Below are 20874 nucleotides of genomic sequence, written 5' to 3'. Positions count from 1 at the left end.
TCAGCAGTCACTTCTGTTCTGTGGTTCCCTCGGGAGTAGAATGTACCCTCTCTTCTGTACTAGAAAAGCAGGTACATTCACCCACCCAAGTTGTCTATTTTTTTCTCTCCATACTTTTCTGAAGTGAAATATGCAATAATCCTGAGTAGTTTGTGCATAACTTGTTTATGAATTAGAGCCTCTGACTTCTATGGCCATTCCTGTGCAAATACCTCCCAGGATTATCCTAGATTCACTATTTCTGAACAAACACCCACAAGCAGGAATACATATTCCCCATTTTAATAAGAAAGGCATTTCTTAAGCTACAGTATGTGACTTACTATAAGCAGTCACATTTTCCATTGAAGATTATTTTTTCATTCTTGTGTGCTTGCATGCCAAGTGTGCTGTTTGTTGATGGGGCAGCATGAATGCCGACATGGGCAAGAACAAAAAGGAATCAGATTGTGCAGTAAAGTTACAGAGAGAACCTTTACCTCATACTTCAGGGTTTAAACCAATCTGTATTAGAGATTAGGATGAAACCTGATGTGGGAAGCAAATTGCCCCAAAGCTGTCTACTGTGGGGGTTCTTACACTTTCCTCTGAAGCATCTGGTACTGGCCATGTTCAGAGACAGGATATTGGTCTAGGTCAGGGTGGGCAAACTAGGGCCCGCGGGCCACATCCGGCCCACCAGCCGTTTTAATCCAGTCCTCGAGCTCCACTGGGGAGCAGGGTCTGGGGTTTGCCCTGCTCCGGCACTCCAGCTGGGGAGCAGGGTTGGGGGCCACTCCAAGCAGCTCCCAGAAGCAGTGGCATGTTCCTATTCATGGGGGCAGCTCCTATTCATGGGGGCAGCCAGGGGGCTCCGCTCCACATGCTGCCCTTGCCCCAAGCGCAGCTACCATTGGCCGGGAACTGCGGCCAATAGGAGCTGCAGGAGCAGCGTCTGCAGACAGGGCAGCACACAGCAGACCCGCCTGGCTTCACCTCTGCATAGGAGCTGGAGGGGGGACATGCTGTTGCTTCCAGGAGCTGCTTGAGGTAAGCACCACTTGCACCCTATCCCACACTCCAACCCCCTTCCCCAGCCCTGTTCCCCTCCTGCCCTCCAAATCCCTCGATCCCAGCCCAGAGCACCCTCCTACACCTCAAACCCCTCATCTCCAACCCCACCCCAGAGCCCGCACCCCCAGCTGGAGCCCTCACTGCCCCCCTCCCTGTCCCAGCCCAGAACCCCTTCCTGCACCCTGAACTCCTCATTTCTGGCCCCATCCCAGAGCCCGCACCCCAACCCCAGTATCATGAGCATTCATGGCCCGCCATACAATTTCCATACCCAGATGTAGCCCTCGGGCCAAAAAATTTGCCCACCCCTGGTCTAGGTGAACCTGAGTCCTGATGCAGGATGGCAATTTTTTTGTTCATATAGAACAGATCAGCTTTTACACAACAGTAATTACCTTTTACAGGAAAGCTATCCACGTTCATGAATATTCTTTTTCTTCTACATAAAATTGAATATATTTGAAAAAAAATATTGTATTGCTTCCCAAAGACACTAGAATTGCTACAATTCTTATCAAGTATCTAGCACACAGAAAAGAGGTCATGAGTTCTAACAGGGATGTTTAACTACTCTGTTCTAACATGAATTGGAGGAGCAGACAGAATGAGGAAGAAGTACATATTTTATGGTTCAGAAAAGGGCTTATATCATTGCTTAGCTTATCTCCATGTCATTGATGCTCATGGTTTGGACACAGACTCATCATTTTTAAGAACTTGAACACTGTTTTCCACATCCTGATTGTCTTTCATATGTGACTTCAGGGATTTGGCCCAAAGAATTTATCATAGCAAAAGAAAAAAAAATGAATTTAAAATTTGCATCACCAGTCCAGACCATTGGTCCATCAATTCTGGTATCCTGCTTCCAGCACTAACTAATGCCCAGTTCATGTGAGGAAAGCAGAAATCAGATACCCAAAACATCAATGTACCTAGAAAACTGTAGAATGAAGTACATGGGAAAATGTTTATTTCCTGATCTCTCAAGGAGTTGGGATACACGCTGAGGCATGGCATTTGATTACCCTTATCGTAGCTTGCTAGTTTTACCAATGGTAATTAAATGCAGTCCCTTTTCAAATCTAGACGCAGTTTTTGACTACAGGCAAAGTAATATATCCTTTCACTTGTTCCATATTTACTGACTATTAATCTTGAGTGGCCATTCTTGTCATATTATGGGATAGAGCCAAAAAGGAGAATTGTGTTCATTTACACAGATTTTAAGGCCAGGAGGGACCATAATGATCATCTATTCTAGTCTGACCTCCTGAACAAGACAGGCCATAGAATTTCATCCCATTATTCATGCATCTTAACTATCTTACCTGGTTTGGAATAAAACAAACTGCTTCTAACTCTGCCTTTTTTCAAGTTAAAGCATTCCTAGCTTTTGCACTTGTTTGTTTGTAAGCCTCTGCATACTTCTAGCAATCGTTGTCCTTCTCTGGAGTTACTGCTAAAGTATTTGCAAATGATCAAATTCACTGAGGTCAGTGTCAAAACACTGTACTGAGTGATGTTAATGAGGATCACATGACTCTAAGCTCACCACACAATTTACAAGTGTGATTTTCCACAGTATGCTTTATCTGCCACTCAGGGCCGGCTCCAGGCACCAGCCCAGCAAGCAGCTGCTTGGGGCGGCCAACGGTGAGCATGTCTGGGTCTTCAGCGGCAATTCGGCAGCGGGTCCCTCACTCCCTCTCGGAGTGAAGGACTTGCTACCGGATTGCCATCGAAGACTGAAGCGGCGGCAGTAGAGCTGTAGATCACAATTGAGGCTTTTTTTTCTTTGCTGTTTGGGGCGACAAAAACCCTGGAGCCGGCCCTGCTGCCTTGGAAGAAAAAGGTTATAGAAAAAATAGTCAGTTATGGCAAGATTGTCACATTTCCCATCCATGCAAGAGAATAAGGGGGGAATGTTCCACCTTATTCCTCTGCATGGGCTACCAGCACCACTGGTCTGTAGAAATGGGGAGAGAGCAGGCTCCATAGGCAGCTGCTTCTCCTTCCTACCCACCCCACTCTCCCCACTCCCAACATCCATTTAGATGGTGGAGGAGCAACTGGAGAAGGAGAGAGAATGGGTAGAAGTAAAGTGCTGCTAGTATGGGGCAGTAGCTGATTTGTTCCAAGGGGGAAATAAAGGCAAACCATGGAAGGAATTGTGACTCACTGTTTGAAAGCAGCATAAATTAAACCAGCAAAGTCTCTTATTCCAGAATAAGAGTGTCTGCACAGAGAGTTAAAGTGGCATAACTGTAGAGGTGTAATACCAGTATATTTCCTCATGTAGACGGGCCCTCAGAGTCACAGAGCTACATGTTCAATCTAGACCCCATTACATGTACTCCAAAGGCCTGTATCTTACTCTGCAAGAAGTCCCATTGAAATCAGTGGAAATGCCTGTGGAATAGCGTGCTATTTTTTAAGTGTATGCAGAGCAGCATCTGGCCCCAGGTAGTTTAGCAAAGGCCACGTCTAGACGACGCGCCGTATCGGCGCGTTAAAATCGATTGCTCGGGGATCGATATATCGCGTCTCATCTAGACGTGATGTATCAATTCCAGAGCGCGCTTAGATCGATTCCGGAACTCCACCAAGACGAACGGAGTTCCGGATTCGACATGGCGAGCCGCGGACATCGATCCCGCGCGGTGAAGACGGGTGAGTAAATCGATTTTAGATATTCGATTTCAGCTACGCTATTCTTGTAGCTGAAATTGCGTACCTAAAATCGATTTTATCTCGTCGTGTAGACCTGGCCAAAATGTGGAGATGTCCTACACTGCAAAGTACTTTATCATCTAACTCTTTGGAAATACTTAGAGCCAGGAGTCCCGCTGGAGAAAGACCTGAGGAGAGTTTGTCCTCAGAGCAAATGTTACTCATTAGCTGCACCCTCTGATTCATTGCTTCTCTGTGCAGTTTCAGTGTCGTGCCTGGTTTTTTATTTGCTTGCTCATTTCTCTCCTTGACTTTGAAAGTTTGTTACATATTCTAAGACAGTGGCTCTCAAACTTTTTTACTGGTGACCCCTTTCACATAGCACGCTTGAGTGCAACCCCCCTTATAAATTAAAAACTCTTTTGTATATATTTAACACCATTACAAATGCTGGTGACAAAGCAGGGTTTGGGGTGGAGGTTGACAGCTCGTGACCCCCCCATGTAATAACCTTATGACCCCCTGAGGGGTCCCGACCCCCAGTTTGAGAACCCCTGTTCTAAGAACCTTTTGCCTACAGATATTCTGCTGACATTGCTTATGAGATAATCCTCTTCTTATCTTCAGTTTGGACCTCTTATTGCTAACAGACCATTCCATTCCTTTCAGTCTTGCATACCTCTACCTCTTTCATTTCTAAACTGTAAATCCGCCTAATCTCATCTCACAATTTGTGCTGCTAAAACCCTGAATTCTTTCAAGTACTCTGCTTTTTAAATCTTTCCATCAAGGGCTTGATTGTGCACAACACAGGTGCAGGAAAGGAACATGCGAACAGGGAACTGAATGCACAAGCCCAATTTCTCATTGAAAGCACTGCTGTGCAGCCACTCTGCTTACTAGAAGGAGTGAGATCAGAGAGGGGACTTCTTAGTCAAGTACCTCATTTGTGTATTGAGGATCACACTTAAAGCTGTGTAATTCTTCTAATATGCTCATTTTTACCACACCCAGCCCCTCATGTGTGGTTTTATTTGGTGTGGTTTGTTTTTGTTTTTTTTGCACTCTGTGCTTGAGTGTGAGAGAACACACAGGGCTGAGGCATATTTTCACTTAGGCCTCACCCAAAGCCCATTGAAGTCAATGAGAGACTTTCCCTTTGAGTTCAGTAGGCACAGGGCTTAGCCCTCAGCACAGAGGATCACGTTTAGGCTGCATCAACACTGAAGCTGAAGGCACAATTCCCACCACAGGTAAACGTACATGTGCTACCTTTGATCGCACTAGTGTGCAAAAAATAGCAGCAGAGCCGTGGCAACACAGGTGATGAGATGGACTAGACACCCAAGTAAGTGCCTAGGATCCTGGCTGGGATTGTACTCTGGGCAGCTAACCCCTCTCCTCACCTGCACCACCACAGTTACGCTGCTATTGTTAGCATGTTAGCCGAATCAAAGCTAGCAGATGTGTCTCTCCCCTAGCTGGAAATTACACCTTCACCTTCAGTGTTGATGCACCCCGTTCTTAGCCTCACTCCTCCCTGGCCTTCCTTGGCTCACACTCAAGTTGAAAAACCACAGCTTTGTGCTCTCTGCAGCATGCACACCACCCAAGGACTGTCCAGACATGTGCTGTGTGATTATTACTGTAAAGCACACTTGAAGCAACGCTGGAATGCTATACGTGGTGGGGGAGGGGCATTATTTTCTGACCTGGCGTTGAGATTTGGGCTTATTGCTATAGTGCTGAACGTATCTGCTGAAGCGAGTGCAGGAGGAGCAGTCAGTTACTCTGCAGAAGTGGCTTTAGAGATAGGCAGGTTAGATTTTCTGAGCTTTGCATGGGGACTAGATTCACAGCTCTCGGTATTAATTATGATGACAAACAGAAGCTGACACCTAGTTACTGGTATCCCAAGAGGAAAATACAGCCCCTTTGTGCCTGTTGCAGCTGCTGTTTCTTAGCAAAAGGACAAACAGTGATAGTAATTCCAGAGAGGTATCAAAAGACAAGAATCATTCATTATTTACTATTCAGATTAAGGGAAAAGATGGACAGAACATATTAGGATATGTCTACACGGGCAAAGTTACAGCTCCGGCAGTTACAGCGCCACTCAGCAAGCGCTGAAGGGAAACTGCTGTTGTGTGTTCACACTGTCAGCTGCCTGTGCAATAGCTTGTTCACACGTGCAGCACTTGCAGCAGTATTCTGAGCAGTGCACTCTCGGCAGCTATTCCACAGAGAACCTCTTTCTCGTCTGCCGCTAACACTTGTAAGAAGGTGGAGGGGGCCGCGAGGCATCCTGGGTCCTGTCCCAAATGCCCCATGATGCATTGCTTTGCATCCCAGCAGTCCCTGTGCTTCCTTCCGCATTTGGCACCATCTTTCAACAGTTTGTGTACTGCGTGCCCTGCCTCTTTGGGCTGCAGGAATGGATCCCAAACTGTTGACCAGTATGCTGCTCAGTCTGACCAACACATCACGAGTGGCAGTGGAGTTATTCCTTAAACTACAAAGACAAGAGGAGTGGCTTATATTTCTCTACTTCTCCTGGATACTAAATCCAACCACTCAGAGCCAGCAAAATGCAGGTTATCCACATTTTCTTCCCAGAAATGTCTCTGTTTTACCCACATTTGTCACTGCCATGGTGCAATGAATTCTGCCCCTGCCAAACAGGAAACCTGTAGTCATACCTGGTGTGGCCTGTGGCCCAACGGGAAGCACTGGCAAATGTTCTATTTTAAAATTTTCAGAGATTTTAGTGTAAGTGTACAGGAAACAAGCATTTAGTGTTCTACTAGAAGAAAATCGTTAAGGGCCCAGTTCTGGTCCAGAGTCATGGCTGTGACAAAAGACCTGAAGATGCCTCTGCCCCACCAGTTTGCTTTCCTGATATTGTCCACTCCTCCTGCATAAGCTATCACGATTCTCCAGTTGATCTACGTTATGCTCTGGTGCCAATGGCCTAAAGGCTCTGTTATGACAACAACAAATTGTCAGGGCATAGGAAAGGCCTAGTATTCTTACTTGGGACAGGTGGACTTAGGAGCTACTAAGCTAACTCTCCACCACAGAGAGATCCCCCTACACTAGGGTTCTCCTCTTGTGTCTGGATAACCCAGTTTTTGGATCACTTTGCGCTGGTGGTGTGAAACATAAAGCAGCCATAGCACAGCCAAAAATCAGGGCCTCTGTCTTCAGTTCCATTTGTGCAGTCCGATTAAAATCACGGTGTGTAAGTGAAGTCAGAATTTGGCTTTATGTGTACATGGATATTAGAGTGATACACAGGTCCACCAAGAGCGGGTTTGGGCCCCCATGAAAATTTTTTTTCAAGCCCCCCAGCAGGAGCGGACTGGCTAAACAAGGTCCCCTTCCGGACTGCCGGGCCCCGGTAACTTGTACCGGCTTCCCCCACCTCTCGTCGGCCCTGGTGATACAATATTATATATAGGACAACGGCAAGAGACTCATAGAGCAAGAACAGAAATATATTAATCATATCTACTTTTACCTCAAGAGGAAAGAAAGCTTATATATATAGCATACAGCTGGAATAGCAAACTTTCTGTATTTTTGGCAGGTATTCATAATTCAACGTAACATGCAGTGCTGCTCACAAACCAACGGGTACTCTGTTTCACTGCCTCTACATACATTAACATGTATTCCAAGAGAGAAGTTTTGTCAGTTCCCTCTTTCACATTCAGCTGTGCAGGGATTGCACTGTCAAACCTCGCCTCACACTTTTTAGACGTAGTGTTATGCATACGCTTGAAACAGGAAAACATTGTTCTAGTGTTGGATTGCCCTGAAAAGCCTATAGTACAGTAGTTGAAAGGCATTTTATTGACTGAATGTGACTCACATGACTAAGGTACCATACATAGCTGGGAGTTCAGGCCTTGGTCCAGTGGGAGCTGCTGGTGTTCAGCACTACAAAACAAAATCAGGTCACTCATTCAGGTGTCTAATTGTGGATTTATGTCCCTAATTTTAGGCACCCAGGCTTCCTTTCAAAAGTAATGTCTTTTTTTCCCTTCTTTTCAGTGACCTGGCTAGTGCTGAGTGAAATTTTCCCTGGTGGGATCAGAGGACGGGCCATGGCTTTAACCTCTAGCATGAACTGGGGTATAAATCTCCTCATCTCCTTGACATTTTTGACTGTAACTGGTAAGAATTCTTTGTTTCTTCTTGAGCGTATATGCCCATTACCGGGCATTGTGATGCTTTCTCAGGGTGTGTAGCATGGTATGTCACCCTGTTAGCCGTGTTCCTCAGCATAAAAGGGAACTGTTGATGTTAAACTGAGTGACAACTCCCTGCCACTCCTGTTGGTTAGCCATCCCCACAGATCCATCAAGACTCTACCAGTCCTAACTTTGCCTTGCAGGTTAACCCTTGGTGCACTTCAGTTCCTGAACCAGAAGCATCTCTCTAGCCCATCACTGGACGCTCACAGAAATTACCAAGTGTGCTGACTCTAAAGAGACACTCCAGCTTGCTTGATTTAACCAGGAATTCACACTCTACTGAACACAACAGCACTGAGATATACTTACGAGGAAACAAAGAAGTTTATTAACCAAGAACTGAAATGTATGTGATATTAAGCAGAGATAATACACAGAAAATGGTTACAAATAAAACAAAAGTAATATCCCACATTTGGGGAGACAGGATAGCTCAGTGGTTTGAGCACTAGCCTGCTAGAGCCAGCATTATAAGTTCAATTCTTGAGGGGGCCATTTAGGGAGCTGGGGGCAAAAATCTGTCTCGGGACTGGTCCTGCTTTGAATAGGTGGCTGGACTAGATGAGGTCCCTTATATTCTATGATTCAAACTTAACAGGCTACAATCCTTGTCTAAGGCAGTCTTTTCAACTACAGCCACTTCTTAGTGTCACCAACCCACCATTCATGGTTACAAAGAATACTGACCAATCTGCTCCCTCAGTGATGGATAACCAAAAGATCTTTTTGCTTCTCCTTATATTCCCCAAAGTTGGTCCTTTTCACTAGTCAGGATGAACCCCTGGGGATCACACTCCAGTATCTTCCTATGCTGATTTCTCATCCTCATGTTAATTTGCTCCTCCTGTTTACTTCCAACACAAAATGAACTGTCCAATGTTTCTGGCATCACCAGGCTCACTTTACATCAGAAAAAGGGAGATAACTGTTCCCCCTCTTGTCTGGAAGAAAACCTGTTTCTCCCTTTGGTTACAGATTTTAAAGCTTAATATCAGTAAGTATCCATAATTCCTCCTATAGTGTTAATACATACATTTCACAATTATACTAATGACCAGTGCATCACCGGATTTCATTTGACATCTCACACAACATTCTTTACAGATAAACACCGTGACAGCAATGTGTGAGGTATAGTGAGTTTTTTAGGCCTGACAAGAGTTGCTGATGCGGTAGTGAACTACCAATGTACCTGTGCGTCAAAGGCACAATGAACGTTTACCGTATGGACAACATAACATGAAACATTAGAAATAAAATGCAAGGGCCAAATTCAGAGGTGATTTGCTGCTGAGTGTTCCAGTCCCCATAAAGAGCACACTAGATCAATTTAGACTTCAACTGCAGCCCTGACTGCCTTCCACTCATGCACCAGTAAGTAGAGGGTAAATATGCCTGAGGAAGCGTAATGGAATCAGAGTACGGGACTAACTTCTATTACCTCTGAATCTGGCCACAGGTCTCTTACTCTGGCTGTCAAAGATCTCTTCACTAATAAGCTATACAAATAATAGTTAGGACTCAATCCTGCTTCCCCTGAAGTAATGGAAGTTTTACTCTAGACTAGTGCTGGTTGCAAATTTTCCAGTTAAATGTTTTTCCATTTAATCAGAACAAGTTCCTGCCAAGTTTCAATTCTGGTGAAGTTCTGTTTAGGAAAAAACTGGAAAAAAAAATTTTTTATAAGGCTGAAACATTGTTTCAACCTTATCAGAATGAAATGTTATGATTTTTTGTTTTGAAAAAAAGACTTTATAAATTATAATGTAACAAAGTAATAATAAGAAATATTTAAAATGATTTGATCAACCTCAAACCATTTATTTTCAGAACTTTATTTCATCAGAAGTTTAGAAATGTTTTGGTTTTAGACCATTTCAAACAAAAACAAGTTTCCAGATGTCAGAATTTCCTGCAGAACAGAGTTTCAACCAGCTAGAGTTCAGCAGAAGCAGAGTAAGCCCTCAGCTGATTATCTGGGACCTCACTGCAGGTCTGGTAGAGTTCAGTAATGTTAGATGGAGTAGTGAGATTAGATTATCAAAAAGAGGTACGATTCAGACTGAAAACAGGATAAGGAAAAATAGACTGCTTTTCCCTGGTTAAAACACAGAAGAAATTTCAGGCCAGATTCTGTTCAGTTAAATGAATGTAAATCCACAAAAATTCAACTAGCAAAAGTAGAGTTAATCTGGATTTACACAGGCAAGCAAAATTTGACTGTTAGTCTTCAGTCAAAAGGCTGAAGGTGCATTCAGGTTCCAGGAGTTGTACTTGCATATCTGAGCGTACAATAGAGCCCAGAGTGACAGCCTTAACTTTCAGCTCATGACACAAATTGACAGATGCTAGGAGATTGTGATTCTAATCTCTTGTATTCTCCATTGTTTCAAATGTATTTTCAAAAACTGGTTATTCACTGGAACCAACAGGAGTTAACTCCTTGATCCATTACTGGCACAGAGTGGACTGTCAGCAATGGAAGTACTGGAAACTACCAGCATGAAAGGATTAGTTAGAACTGGCAACTCTTGAAATGTTATTTTTGCTTCATAGCATGTTCACATCAAAATATATGTTGGAGGCATTTCAGAGCCTCTGACCTTTCTGACCTGCACCAGTGGCTACCAGACCCGCTATCGGGGGGATAGCATCTAAAAGTCAAGCCAGTAGAACATGGCTGAATTCTATTTGTGGTTTCTTAGTTTGCTTGCACAAGGCTGGAACTAGTGGTGCTGGGGGTGCTGCTGCATCCCCTGGCTTGAAGTGGTTTCCTTCCATTATATGCAGGGTTTATAGTTTGGTTCAATGGCTCTCAGCACCCCCACTATACGCATTGTTCCAGCACCCCTGCACCGGGCACAATTAAAAATATACGTTTTCCTTTTGGCATAACAGTTACTTACAGATACAAGGGCTCAGTGCTGTCAACCCTGATTTCAATTGGACTGCCGAAACCCCCCCTCTAGTAATACTAACAAAACATTTTTTTTTCTTTTATAGACCTAATTGGTCTGCCATGGGTGTGTTTCATTTACTCAATAATGAGTCTAGCATCACTGGCTTTCATCATTGTGTTCATACCAGAGACAAAGGGATGCTCTTTAGAGCAAATATCCATGGAACTAGCTAAACAGTAAGTATCAAGTGTATTTGCATCCCCATCACACTCCCAGTTAACTTGTGGCCTTTTACTGCCAGATTAATAAACAGAAAGTTACTTTAGGTTTGCTTGCAAGATCAAACTCCTTGAGGGTTTGATCCTTCATTCTCTGAAGTGGCCCCAAAAGAGGATTTATAGTCTCCCACTATCAACTTCATTATGATGAATAAGTAAACTGTAAAAGTATCTAGACTAGAGGTCAGGTTCTCCAGTTGCTTTGTATCAGAACAAAAGAGGGAAAGTACACTAGTGAATCTGTCCTTTAATGATGTGGAAGATCTCAAAAGCCTCAGAGGTTCAGATGAGTTTTAATCACACAAAAATTCTGATCGGAAAGAACCTTCCGAATTGCTCAGGTCTTCAGATCTGTTGGGGAAATCTCACCAAAAAAGACCTACCAGGAAGTCTTGTATATGTCTCTACTCAGTTGTATACGGTAATTCCAGCACAGCAAGAGTGGAGTTAGATGGCTACATGGGAATAAGGATACTCGCACATTTTCCTTCTGCTTGGCCCATTCTGACCATCCTTTATGTGTTGGAGTTCCATCTGCGTCCTTCCATAATGCATAAGCAGAGGAAGTCCTATGTGATTACATATTTAACAATGAACCCTCAAATCTCGTAGGGGCACAAAGTTACAGTTCTATAGTATTTATATGCTGTATTCACATTCTTTAGGTAGGAGCTTCACTGATCAGAAATTAACTGATGCCTTTTAAGAGTGTGCTAATTTTTATGTGTCCCCTGAAAATTTTGGGAGGGATATACAGGACCGAGGTGTAAAACTCAGGACTTTCCTGAAGTGTTGCAATCCTACATAGGGCACAGGACTGCAAAGGACCTCCTGGGTCAGAGACTTCATAGGGAATCCAGTCATATAAGGCTGTTCACAAACTTATCAAGCTCCATTTTAAAAACTAATTCAGTTGTTTGTCCCATTACTCCAATTGGAAGACTGCTTCAGGGCCTCCCTCCTCTGATGGTGAGAAGCCTTTAGCTACACCAGCTATCTGCTTTAACAAAGATCAGCCTCAAAGGAGTCCAACATCATGGAAAAAGGGGTAGGGAAATCACAGGAAACGATAGTTGGCCATTGTAATTCTTATGCAGTCATATTACAAGATGTCATAAGGTGAAATCCTAGCCCCACTGAAGTCAATGGGAATTTTGCTATTGTCTTTATTGGTGAAATCCTGGTCCCATAGAATTCTTTTGGCTAATCAAACCAACCGTTATCTAAATTTGAGTAGACTATTGCTATCCAGTCTCTGCTGCTGCTCTGTGCCCCTTCACTAGGTACTACTAATTTGAAGGACAGGATATAACAAGTTCCACTGGCTGGATGTTGAAATGAGAAAAATTCTTATAAGAAATAAGACTTTTTGACAGTGAGAGTAATTAGCCATTGATGAAACTTATGAAGGGAGATTCTTTATGACTTGGAGTCTTTAAATCAAGACTGGAGCTCGGCTGTTCTCAGTGGTGGCAACTGACAGAACAAGAAGCAATGGTCTCAAGTTGCAGTGGGGGAGGTCTAGGCTGGATATTAGGAAAAAACTATTTCACTAGGTGAAGCACTAGAATGGGTTACCTAGGGAGGTGGTGGAATCTCCTTCCTTAGAGGTTTTTAAGGCCCAGCTTGACAAAGCCCTGGCTGGGATAATTTAGTTGGTGTTGGTCCTGCTTTGAGCAGGGGATTGGACTAGATCACCTTCTGAGGTCTCTTCCAACCCTAATCTTCTATGATTCCATAATTCTATGGATTTCTTTGTAAAGATACTCTGTAATTCAACCAGAAGTGATTTGGCCTGAAAATGTTCACTTACATAGAGGAAAGAATAATTCCCTCCACTGTAGGAATTCCTAGGTGTTGCCAGACTAGATGATCATAGTGACCCCTTGTGACCTTAAAAATCAGTGAACTTGAGAATACAATAGGGTAGTAGCTGACTACCAGTCTGAGAAATACCTATTTATTGGACAAGATTTAGGGACTCAATCTCCTTTGCTCTCACCTTTCTCCTCTATCATTAAACAAACTGCAGAAACAGAAAGAATCATTGCAAAGGTCCAAGCTAGCAACATGCAAGTGACTGTTACACATGGGGTAATAAAGTATTTTCCTTTCTCCAACTAATTCAAATTTAAAAACTTAAGCAAAACCTGCCACCTAGTGGAGAAGTAGGGTAACATGCTCCCACAGTTCATGGGACCATGTCTTTCTCTTCAAAGCTCCAAAGATATCTATGTTTCTGAATAAATAGTAAAGTAACTAAAATGCTTACACAGACAAAAATTAAGGTGTAGGAATCCTATGTCAAAACTAAAGCTGTCTGAGCGATATCCCAACAGTCTAGTCAATGCATTTGCCAGTTTTTGTTCCTTACATTACTCAGCAAATAATGTTTTACATGATAAGCTGCAAAAACTGTTTATTGAATAAATTTATTCAACAAATCCTTGAAGCAGTTGTTGAATTACTAGCTAATATTAGCTAGATATTACTAGCAAATGACTGTGCATTATGTGACCAGCTGTAATCAAAACTTATTTCTGTGTCACTGAACTGGCCAAAGAGGTAGAAATATTTACAAGGGGAGAACAAACTTTACCCATTTGATTGAATGCTAAATGTTTCTTCTCTTTCAGGAAGTATACAAAGAGCTCCATTTGTTGGATGGGCCAACGCAGAGAGAAACTAATGCCAATAGAACTTCCCAAGAGAGATCATCATGAGCCGTTCTACTAGACTGGAGAAGGATATTTGTTCAAGGGCTACCAAGGCAGTTTCTCTAGAGAACTAATGCTCAAAACCATTCTGCAGTACTGACACTACTACACAACGCTCAGTCTGTACTCCATTCTTTAGTAGCTTTATATTGTCACTGAAAAAAAAAACATTTAAGATTTTTGTAGTTCAAAGTTTATTAGAATGGCTTAAAATAAGAAAAGCCAACATTCCTCACCTCCTCCAAATTAACCAGCCTCTGAAATATGGGAGGTGAATGGGTATGGAAATACAACAATTACGATATTTAACATAGGGATAACCACACTCCTAACTTCTTCAACTTGTGGGGACCCTCAGGGAGATGGAAGGGATTGATACCTCTTCTATCCTAGCAACTGGAGACAGGAACAATCAGAGATGATTTCATCACTTTGTGTTGCAGCACAGGTCACATTAGACTGGAAGCCTTGCATATATAAAAGGAAGAATCTGTGCAGTGCAGTTAGGAGTTAGCAGCTTTATTATTCACGTCTGGCCATGCTGGAGGTCTCCATGACTCTCTCAGCACCCTTGGCCCAGCGTGCACAAGTCTTGTGTGACACTTGGATTGGATTTCACTGTCTACTTTAGTTATTCCAGAGTCAGGAACATGAAAATGATCTTCCCCGAACAATCACCACTCGCTCTATGTTAGGCACTAGCTAGATCATGGTCAGTTGCTTTGCTGAGCAATAAGCTTCATTAACTTTTAAAACAGCAGCAGCAGCAGCAATTAAAGCTACATTGCTGAACTTCTAGACTTGGGATGCTTGCTAGACTGGTACCTGCTAAAGGAATACTTGGAAAAAGCAAATCAGCAGGACACAAATGGCCATTTTCCAGTGCCCTCTTACATGCTGAGACACATAGGACTTCAATCTGTATTCAGTGATGACCATAATTAACTGATTGTACTGCTTAGAAATGTCAAGCTGTAGCTTTCACCAAATGCAGCCTCTAGCACTCAACAAAAGTATATAGAGTGGCCATGGTGGTTGCCCTGGACAGCTCGAGTGGAGAAACGCCTACTCTCTTTGCTTAGAAGGTCATTAATGTTCTGGTAGAGTGAGCTCTTAGACAGCAAATAAGTGACCCAAACAGATGGGTAGTCTTTTTTTTAGGGAAATCCTGATGGCTCACCGCAATCATACAGTGGAGTCTCTTCTCCTCATGACCAGGATTTAGTCAAAGAATCAGAAATGATACCTTCAGTTGATACTTGAATGCAACTTTGGGCAAGAAATGTGGCACTGCTTTAACTACTCTCATCTCATTGAAAAACCAGATTTTTTTGCACAAGAGGAACCGTAATTTTCCAACCCATCTGGCCAAAGCTATAGGCCTACTCAGGATACAGATTGTAAAGGAATTAAGCTTTCCATTAAGGATTCAAGAAGTGCATATATTAAATACTAAGTTCAAATCCCATAGAAAAGCTAAGATACAATTTACTAGCAGCTATTAGGAATTTAGCTACCTCGGGCTGTGAGCCTAATGATCACAGCTTCACCTTATCCTGCATGCTATGGAGCCTGATCTCTCAGAGAATTGACATCAAAACCCTACCCAACCTTTTTAAACAGGAAGTATCAGTTGTAATCCATCTTCCTGCCAATGCAGGAGTTTTAATACCATGATATTTTCCAGAACTTTCTTTGTTTTAAAGGACACAGGCCCTGGAGCTTCCACCAAATCCCTTAGATCATTGCTCCAGAGACTGGTAAAATCTCATGGTTGGCCACTTTCTCCGGACACTGGTGGTGTCAAATACTCACATTGCCATGCGTGTCAATTTTGGGCTGAATTCTGATCAATCAGACAGATTTTCCCTGAGTAATCTGCAGTTTCACTTTTTAAGCAGAGCTATAGTCACTGCTTGCAATTCAGAAGTATTGCTGTGCACTCTAAGTGGGGCAGAGCCCCAGAGCAGGCACAGCACAACAGCAGCTTCCTCAAACTCCCCCTTTCCCTCCAAAAGCACTACACTGCAGGAAGGAGGAGTTAATAGAGGTCAGAACCTCACCTGCAGCCAGGACGCAGCTGTTGGAATTGTGGGGGCAGCTGGAGTTGTGCAGTGAGCAGCTAAGGAGTGGGGAGGGCCAGAGACATGTGGAATCCAGGAGAGCAGGATGCGTGCACACATACATTTTGTAGGCATTCAAGTTTGAATTTTCAACCTACCATTGTTATATGCACTTTGAAGATAGCAAGGGGGTGTGCAAAAGCCAGACCAAAACCTGCAATTTATTCACCTTTTGAAAGTCTCAGGAAATTTTGGGTTCAGACTCATGATTTTCAAACTCTTCAGGCTGGCCATACTGTAACTCAGCCTGAATTTTCCTTCCCTTAAGGCATTGTAGGCTGGTTAATAATTTAAAAATACTAGTGTCCTTCCCTGTATTAAAGCTCCACTTTGGACTATTGAACCTGAAGAATATTAAAGGTTATGTTGTACTGTTTATGCCGTGTGTTTATTTTGTGTTTCTCACCACATGGATAATAAAGCATCTAGACTGTTACGGTTTATGTTTTGTTTGTGTGTTAAACACACACCAGACAGAAAAGAAAAAAGAGACAGATTCACTTTCATTTTCTCATGCATTAGCAAAATATTGTGCTAGGGCTGCAAACCCTGCAGTGTTGAAAAAATACAGTGAAATTAAACAAAGTCACAGAATATTCCTGTTGCTCCTAGACATTTGCACAAATATGCTTTTAGAAAAGAAGGTTTGGGCCATATGTAATGCAACAGTGTTCTATTATTTATATGAAGCTGTTCTCTGGGCTTCTGCGTGCAACTAGTTTTCTCATTTTTATCTTTTTGGCACTGGAGAAGAGTGACTTCCCAATCAGCAGACCCCCTGATGGCTCAGGATGGGGTAGCAGGCTCTCATCACCTGAACCTGCTGCCAAACACCACTCCAGCCCTACTGTGGCCTGCATCTTCTCATGACTCAGCTCTTTAGCCAGGTCACTTATAGTCCCTCCTCTTCCAGAGGTAATAGGAAGTCCTACCAATAAATTATTCAATGATCTTGTGTTAGGTCTTCAGCCCCTGACTCTGATCTCTGTCATCCTTACACTCCTTGTCTCAGAGCCTCACAACATCTCTACCTTCCCATGTTCCCCAGCCTCTCTAGGTTCACCCTTTTTTCAAGGAAGGGGCTTCCAGGTGTCCCCTCTAGAATTCCAACTAAAACCATGAACTTAAACCACTTCTATCCCCCTCAGGCTCAATTTCTCATCCCTTTTAAATTACTCCCGTAGGTGCCATTCTTTAGCTGAACATGGAGTCCCAAGGCTACCTCTCTTAGACTCTAATGCCTATTTCAAGGCCCACCACAGAAGCTACCTCCCTCCTACAGCTTTCTCCCAGTTATCCTGCTACCTAACTTCTATCAGACCTAGTTCAAAGAGAGGGAACACTCAGTCTTCTAGATGTGCCCCCCCCCCCCCCCCCCCCCCCCCTCTCTCTCTCTCTCTCTCTCTCTGTCAGCCTTCCTACCCAGCTGTCCAATAATTGCAATCAAGCCACCAAGTCAGGATCAGCAGGAGAATAGTTGCTGCGTCACAGGTGAAGCTGAGCTCCCCCGCACTTCTTAAAGGGCCAGCTAGCCTCTGACAGGCACTGATCCTGCACTGAGCTCTACCCAGACAGACCTCTAAGCCCTCTTTCATGGTTACACTTGCAGAGAATTATTAGTATCGTATTCCAGCCAGGCAGCTTTGGGCAAGTTATCTTTTTTCACAAGTCATCCACTCCAGTCCTTCAATCATTCTTGTTACTTGATGGATGATTTGCTGCCAATTTGTCAACATCTTTCCATTACTAAGAAGTGCCCAGGAATAAATGCAGCATTCTTAAGTTGGTACAGTCTTAGCAATAGCATTTAGCAGGAGACCGTCAGCTTCCTGATTTGTGCCTCTATATCTTCATGATGCCTCTATGCAGGGACTCCAAAGCTGTATTGGTTTATTATTACCACCATACTACATTCTATGGATCTCACGTAATTTACTTTCCACTATCAACCACTTGGTCCTTTACAGCACTTCTGTTTTCTAAATAAATGTCTGCCACTGAATATTGGTGTTATATCCTGCAAGTGTTCCCACAAAAAAAGACAATTGGCTGAGGAAATCTCATGGCAGTTACCTCCCAACCCATTCTCATGAAGGACTGGACATGTTTGTGCTCCAGGTCTCACCTCACATTCCCCATTGACCGGGCACCTGGCTGAAAGAAAAAGAAAAATTCCCTGGGTCCCAGCACAAAGCCGCCATTAACTTTGCTGCAGCTATCTAACCGGACTTCCAACATCTCCAAAATGAGATAATGCAGACTTTGGCTTTCCTTTTTACTGTGCAAAGCTCAATGCAGTCCCAACCCTCTGGAGCTCCTGTAGGGGGATTTACACAAAGTCACAGTGAATGATGAATGATGGCACAGAACTGGCATTTCCATCTCCATGGTTCATCTAAGTAGGGTCCCTTTTGGGATGGACGTGGAGGGGAAGATAAGGATCTATACATCTAATCACAGGGGCCTTTTGTATTATTTCTGTCTTAACACAACCTCCCAATTTGCAATTATCTGGAAATTTAACTATCACATTTTGTCTTCTCTTCCAGATCTTTAATAAAGATATTAAATAAAACAAATATGGATCACTGCAGCAGCCCATCGTATGCCCTCCCCCCATCTTGATACATCACTATGTTTCTTTATCCTTCATTCACACTCTTATCAGGCAGCTTTCACTCCAAGTAACCACTAATATCCAAGCCAATATCTTTATCTCAAATTAATTTTAATAAAAATCCAGAAATATTTCACTGACTGCACCCAATTGATTTATGATTTGATACAAAAGAAGCAAGGCCACCTCTTGTAGTTGCATACCCCAAACTCTCCTTCAGCAGTTAAGGGCCGAAGGATCACAACCCAGCCTTTATACCATGATTTTGGTCTTTAGAAACTCATCATATTTACTGCTCTTTGTCCTGTTATCTAAATCAGCATGAATTCAGAAGTGCTGCATTCCTCACACACACTGAACTTGAAAGTGAACTATGCAGCTCCTCTAAAAACTTGATACCATCATGTATTTCTTTAATGACACATTTTACATAAACTGTTTCAGAAATTAGAGTTCAAAAATTGTCCCTATAAGTTATTTTTCAAAAATGAACAATTGGTTCAGTGATCAGGGCAAAAGCCTGGGACAGGAGAGTCCTAGGTTCATGTCCTTCCTCTGCCACATGTTCTCTGTATGACCCTGGGAAAGTCATTTAGGGATAGAGTCACAAAATGAACCAACACCTAAGTCCTAGGTCTTCTGCCATCTTCTGGAATTCACAGCCCCAAGGTAGGCACTCAGGCTCCCTATACATTGTAGAGTCAAGTGCCTAAGAAGAGGAGGCTCAGAAGCCAACAAGCTGAGCAGGGAGATGTCTAGCCTAGCCAGCAGTGAAATGCAGAGGAAAGGGGTGGAACTGAGGGCCCTGAACCACAAAGGTACCTCAGCACTAACTCTGATTGAGGTGGGCCTTAAGTACCTGAGTGACAGGTTGGAGGTAGGAACCTATGTCCACTTAGGATTTGGCCTCCTCATCCCATTATAGCCAATATCCCCGTGGCTACAGTATTCACCTGCTCTGCTATAGAGCAGCAACTTGAACCCAGGTCTACCTGATTCCAGGTGAGTGTGCTGACCACCTTATGGAGAATTCTGATGTGGGTATCTATCATGCTCTTCTGTTGAAGATGGATAATTAGTCACTGGACAACAAAATGCAAGAGACTAATTTTATAGCCCAGTGGTTAGGGTATTCCTATGGGCTGCGCGACAATTGGATTCAAGTCCCTTCTCCAATAGTTAACTATTTATACAAATCTTCAACAGGAGAAACAGAGAAATCCATCCCAAATACTAAGCAGCTGGTAGTTTGGGTACTCCCCTAGGATTTGGTTGACCTGGGTTCAGGTCTTTGCTCTAAATCAGGCAGTGGGGATTCAAATCTGGGTCTCCCCACAAGCACAGGTAAGTATCCGATGACAAGGCTATAAGGTACTTTGGGAATTTGTGTGAGCTAGCAATGCTCTGAGTACACCTACCCAATGGGCCCCACAGGCAGGGTGGGTGAAAAACCAAATTTGCAAATTCTGCTGAGGATCACATGTGGTTTCTCCCACCAGTTCATTAGATGGTGGTGGGAAGGCGGGTGTGGCAGCAAAACAGCTCTGTACCTTCCTACTGGCAAAAATTTAGACTGCCGTATGTGGGGACTTGAGAACCTACAGAGTTAAGTGGCAGCTGAGCAGTGATTTTGTGAATGTCAGTGGCATTTAAATGTTAGACTTAGGTGCCTAAAGAGGTAGTTACATGCATAAGTCCCTTTATTTGCAAAATATGGATAACAGCACTCCTCTGGCTCACAGGGGCGTTGTGAAGATAAATATGAATTGTGAGGCACTCAAATGCCATGGTGATGAGGAACAGATAAGTACTTCAGATAGATACATAGCTGCTTAATTCCTTAGTATGATAAATTCAATATAAATACTTAAGACAGTTGATACATAATTTTATTAGGCACATTTACTTAACAGTAATGAACAAGATTGGCTACATTTGCTTCCCACTTCCTCCCTCATCTTGTTACCGCCGTTGTTCTCCATGACTTTTCAAATAACTCCCACTGGTTCAAGACACTGTAGAATCCATAAGATATTATACAAACATGCCAATTTGTGTTTGCAAGTATTCCTTTAACTGCCTTTTAACCAACATCTGTACAGACATATTTCTCTTCAGTTGCTTAAAGATACATTTTAAAAATATTTCTCAGTGATTTTAGACTCAGTTTAGTTTCTCACATTTATTGAAGGCCAGACATGCTCTCTCTACCCTCACGTACAACCTTCATTGATATAACTGTAAAAACCATTCT

The 20874-nt window shown here is 43.1% G+C and overlaps 1 protein-coding gene across 3 annotated transcripts in view; it reads left to right on the top strand.

Annotated features, from left to right (window-relative positions):
- The window catches only part of SLC2A12 (solute carrier family 2 member 12), a 37627-nt gene extending 21203 nt beyond the window's left edge, over window positions 1-16424 (top strand). The window contains exons 3-5 of one of the 3 annotated variants that reach the window (XM_032785187.1): window positions 7783-7863; window positions 10989-11121; window positions 13800-16424. In XM_032785187.1, coding sequence (XP_032641078.1) covers window positions 7783-7863; window positions 10989-11121; window positions 13800-13899 — 314 coding nt within the window. In that variant the 3' untranslated portion in view covers window positions 13900-16424. Of the gene's footprint in view, window positions 1-7782; window positions 7906-10988; window positions 11122-13799 lie in introns of all 3 variants that reach the window. The other 2 variants (XM_032785186.1, XM_032785188.1) reach the window with 2 other exon arrangements.
- The last annotated feature ends 4450 nt before the right edge of the window (window positions 16425-20874 follow it).

The sequence above is a fragment of the Chelonoidis abingdonii genome, chromosome 3 (assembly GCF_003597395.2).
Source record: "Chelonoidis abingdonii isolate Lonesome George chromosome 3, CheloAbing_2.0, whole genome shotgun sequence".
Classification (NCBI taxonomy): Eukaryota; Metazoa; Chordata; order Testudines; family Testudinidae; genus Chelonoidis; species Chelonoidis abingdonii.
The sequence above is the reverse complement of the archived record's forward strand: the minus strand, read 5'-3'. Positions and strand labels throughout refer to the sequence as shown.